The sequence below is a fragment of the Pseudomyrmex gracilis genome, unplaced genomic scaffold (assembly GCF_002006095.1).
Source record: "Pseudomyrmex gracilis isolate BER0280 unplaced genomic scaffold, ASM200609v1 scaffold_1506, whole genome shotgun sequence".
Lineage (NCBI taxonomy): Eukaryota > Metazoa > Arthropoda > Insecta > Hymenoptera > Formicidae > Pseudomyrmex > Pseudomyrmex gracilis.
In genome coordinates, this window is record NW_018022090.1 from 33,761 (window position 1) to 37,836 (window position 4,076).

General features: G+C 47.5%; 1 protein-coding gene across 1 annotated transcript; it reads right to left on the reverse strand.

Moving 5' to 3' along the window:
* Positions 1-532: 532 nt before the first annotated feature.
* Positions 533-2,892, reverse strand: LOC109862217. The gene is made up of 5 exons (XM_020442207.1): positions 2,767-2,892; positions 2,436-2,649; positions 2,202-2,332; positions 1,650-2,078; positions 533-814 (listed from the first exon to the last, which is right to left on the reverse strand). The coding sequence occupies exons 1-5, from the start codon at positions 2,890-2,892 to the stop codon at positions 533-535; spliced, it is 1,182 nt and encodes a 393-aa protein (XP_020297796.1).
* Between the last annotated feature and the right edge of the window lie 1,184 nt (positions 2,893-4,076).

Sequence of the window (4,076 nt, forward strand, 5' to 3'; positions counted from 1 at the left end):
GTTTGTATTTCCTGGTGAAAATCATGCTCTTGGTCTTTGATGGATTAGCCCTAAGTCCTTTTGATTGACACCAGTCTTGCGTGATCTTAAGGGCTTTTCCCATAGTCTCCTTAAGTATTTAAAGAAAATTGCCCCGCACTATAATGGCCACATCATCAGCGTAGCCAAAGGCAAAGAAACCTGTCTTCTGTAATTTTGATAAAAGTTCGTCCACGACCAAGCACCACAGCAGGGGAGATAAAATTCCTATTATTATTGTTATTTTTTAATTCTTCTACGATGTATACTTTGCGCTTATTCTTTATTTTTCTCATTAGATGTAAACTTTGTTACACTGAAGAAGGTCCAAACTTGTGGAGTGAAACGTTTGTGCTTTTTGAATAAAGACTATTATTTATACACGACCAACCTGTATCTTACTGCTCGTATCGGCCTTTTAACTATTTTGATAAAATTCTTCCCTGCGGGCATCCTTTGGCGGGAAAACCATGCACGTTTGAGTCCCCATGATTAGCAATCAGGGTTCTTCCTGTTAGCATGCTTTGTGTCCGTCTGCTAGTGCGGCTGGAATGTCGTGCCTGGTCATCGCCTCTCCGATTACATCATATGAGGTGCTATCAAAAGCTCCCTCAATATCCAGGAAGACGCCCAGGGCATATCCTTTTGCCTCCAATTGCCTCTCGATCCCGGTCACAAGGTGGTGCAAGGCAGTATCCGTAGATCTGCCCTCTTTGTAAGCATATTGGGAAGAGGCCAGTGGATATGTAAGCAAAGGTCCGTTCTTCAAGAATCCGTCGATCAGCCTCTCCAACGCCTAAAGTACGAAAGTGATAAGGTTGATTGGTCTGAAATCCTTGGCTGAAATATATCCATTTCTGCCAGGCTTAGGGATAAAGACTACTCTTGTACCACTCCAGGCCTGAGGAACATGTCTTAGAACTATACTTGCTCTAAAGATTTTAGTAAGTGGACCGATTAGTACCCCCAGTCTCTCCTGAAAAAGAACGGGATAGATACCGTCTGGTCCAGGTGCTTTATATGGGTGAAGGTCTTAATAGCCCATTCAACTCCCTTTGGATGAACAACCTCAGCTGCCAGACGCCACTTCCTGGGTTTATACAGGGTGATTCAGAACAACCCGTTATCCTTGAAAATACATGTTCTCGACTAAATTCTAAGACAACTTTTTATTTGGCAAAATTTTGTCTGAAGCTTACTTTTTGAGTTATTAATAAAAATAGTTGACTTACTACAATTCGGATGCAAGAGGTAGGCAGGGACGGCGCAACTTACCGTCAGAGACGCGGGCGATTATGTGTGGTGCCTGACGCGATCAGCTGATCGCTACGCATTGTTTCTGTATCTTTTTCTGTCTCTCTCTCTCTTTCTTTTTTTCTCTTACTTATTTATTTACTCATTTGCAATTTGTATCATTTAATCCGTGCATCACATAAATCACTGTCAATCACGATGAGTTGCGCCGCCCCTGCCTACCTTTTAAATCCGACTCATGGTACGTCAACTATTTTTATTAGTAACTCAAAAAGTAAGCGTCAGACAAAATTTTGCCAAATAAAAAGTTGTCTTAGAATTTAGTCAAGAATATGTATTTTTAAAGATAACGGGTTGTTCTGAATCACCCTGTATACCCTAGGCTTCGGCCGGCGAGGTTGTATGTTATTGTCAGAACCTGGGAAGTGGACTTCCATTAAATGTTTTAATGTGTCCGACGCCTCCTCAGTAACATTCCCCGTTGGAAACTTAAGACAGCCCAGTTGGGGACGGTGATCTAAGCTGAGAATTCTGGGAAGACTGGATGCCTCTGGGGCATTCTCAATGCTTTCACAGAAGTGTTTCCAGCTTTTGTACTTTGCTTTCTTGATTTCCTTGCTGTACTTTTGTTGGGAGCTTCTGAAAGCTTCCCAGAGTGCTACAAGTCTGGTTCTTTTTGCCTTACTGAATTTCCTCCTCGTTTCCAACCTGAGCTTTTCAAGCTCTTTGTTCCACCAGTGGATCTTAGTCACCGGGCTCTTTGGTTGTGGTGGGCAGTTTAACTCGTAGGCATTTGCAATGGCGTTCTTTAAGAAGTCCGCCGCATTTTCTAAATTATTTTTGGTCCTGAAACTGGTTGGGGCCTCAACGAGGTGCGCCTTAAGATCAGCCCTAAAGCTTTCTCAGTTGGTTTTTTGTGAGTTACAAACCCAGCTGATTTGCGGTAGTTGCTGAAGAGTTAGGCGTATTTGTCTGTGATCAGAGCCAGAGGGCTCATCCGAGACCCTCCAGTCGTTCAACAGACCCGCCACCCTCTCCGTACAAACCGTGATATCAATGACTGGAGTCCAGGAATGTCGGCTTGTTTTCTCTGTTAAGAATGGTTAGCCCTGTGCCCACTAGGAAGTTATGCAGACTCTCCCCCCGCGGGTTGATGTTTGCACTTCCCCATCCTACATGATGAGAGTCCGCATCACAATCCAGCAGGAGTTCAAGCCTCCTGGCCTCCGCATAGGCTACCAGGGCTTTTACCTCTTTCGGTGGTGAATTGTCCATGGAATCGTAGGGCATATAGACTGACCCTATGAGTACCTCCATGTCCTTTTCCTTGGCTAGCTTTACTCTCACCTTGATGACTGTGAGGTCCTCGCTGCTGAGCTGTGACAGAAAGGTAGCATTTAGTCCTTTAACCACTATGCAAGATCTTACTTTTTTTTTCGAGTGTGCTTTGTATAAACAGCCACACCCACTCAGATCTCTTATTGCACCGTTTACAATCCAAGGTTCTTGGATTAGTGCAATACTTGTATGCATCACAGCCATGCTCCTGGCTAAGATAGCCGAGGCGCTTTTGCTGTGGTGCAAATTAATTTGGGTCATTTGGATGCCGGGAAGAGCCATTTTTAGGCAGTCTCGACATCCTCCGACGCCTTTTTCTTCTCAGTCGCCTCTCCACGTTTCCGTTCCGCCACCTTAACGGCGGCTCGGCCGAGACCGAGAAAAGGCCTGAAGCCACAGTGCTTCAAGGCTTCCAGTGCCGAGTCGCCAACCAGGCAAGAGAAGTGGGCGCTCAAGGCGTCCCTACTGTACGTCCCCTTATTGACGACCCCTTCACTGGTTGCCAGCCCTGTGTTCTGTTGGTTGAGAAGCTTTAGAGCCTCCTCAACATCTATTTTAGGTTCCTCTACATGCACCACCACCCGGCGTCGCCTAGGTAGCTCACCGACCGGCAGCACACGCAGAGGAATTCCCCTGACTTTTGCCTCGGGGGAGTGGACCTTAAGCCACTTTGCCGACTCTTTATTGGCGCATACGACAATGAGTGCGCCATCCCTTTCCCAGGAACCGGTGAAGGTGGGGGCTTTGTCATTTTCGGACATGCCGAAAATGAGTCCTGATCAGTTTCCTGATCTCAACCACCTCATCGGTTTTTCCTATCTTCTTGTCAGGGTTGCCGTCCAGTACGAGGGCCATCCTAACCAGTCCTATTATCGCCTGTGCATACGATCCCTCATTTTTGGATTTCTTGCCCTGGCGATTTTCTAAAGGGCTGGGAGTAGTGTGCTCCGGCCTGGCGCGCTTTGCCGCGCCACCCGAAGCTCGCCCATCCCCAGCTCCACCTTTTGAGCAAAAGGCTGCGGGGGTAGAGAGGGCCTTATTGGCCTCACTCTCCCCGGCTAGCATCTCTTTATTATAACGGCGCCTAGCAGCCCTGCTATATCTTATGCGGTATTTTGGGGCTTCTGAGCCCGCTCCCGCACTGCAAGATTCCCCTGGGCGTTTACCTCTAGAGAAGGCTTCGCCCTTGGAGACTGATTTGAGGATGATTGTATTTTTATTAAATCCATTTTGTTCCCACGAGTATCGCGGTCGCGCGGTCTCACCCAGCCAGAGCCGCAAATGGCTGGGGCTTGGCTCCGTACTCCTGGATTTCGCTCGGTATCCAGGAGGCACCGTTCACGACGCAACTCCCTTTGCGCCACGCAGCTCTCGGCACGGTCGCTCACACCTTAACTTGAGGGGTTCCTTTTAGTTGGTCACAGACGGGCCTATCCCTGAGCGGATGACCACCGCCCGCGATCTTA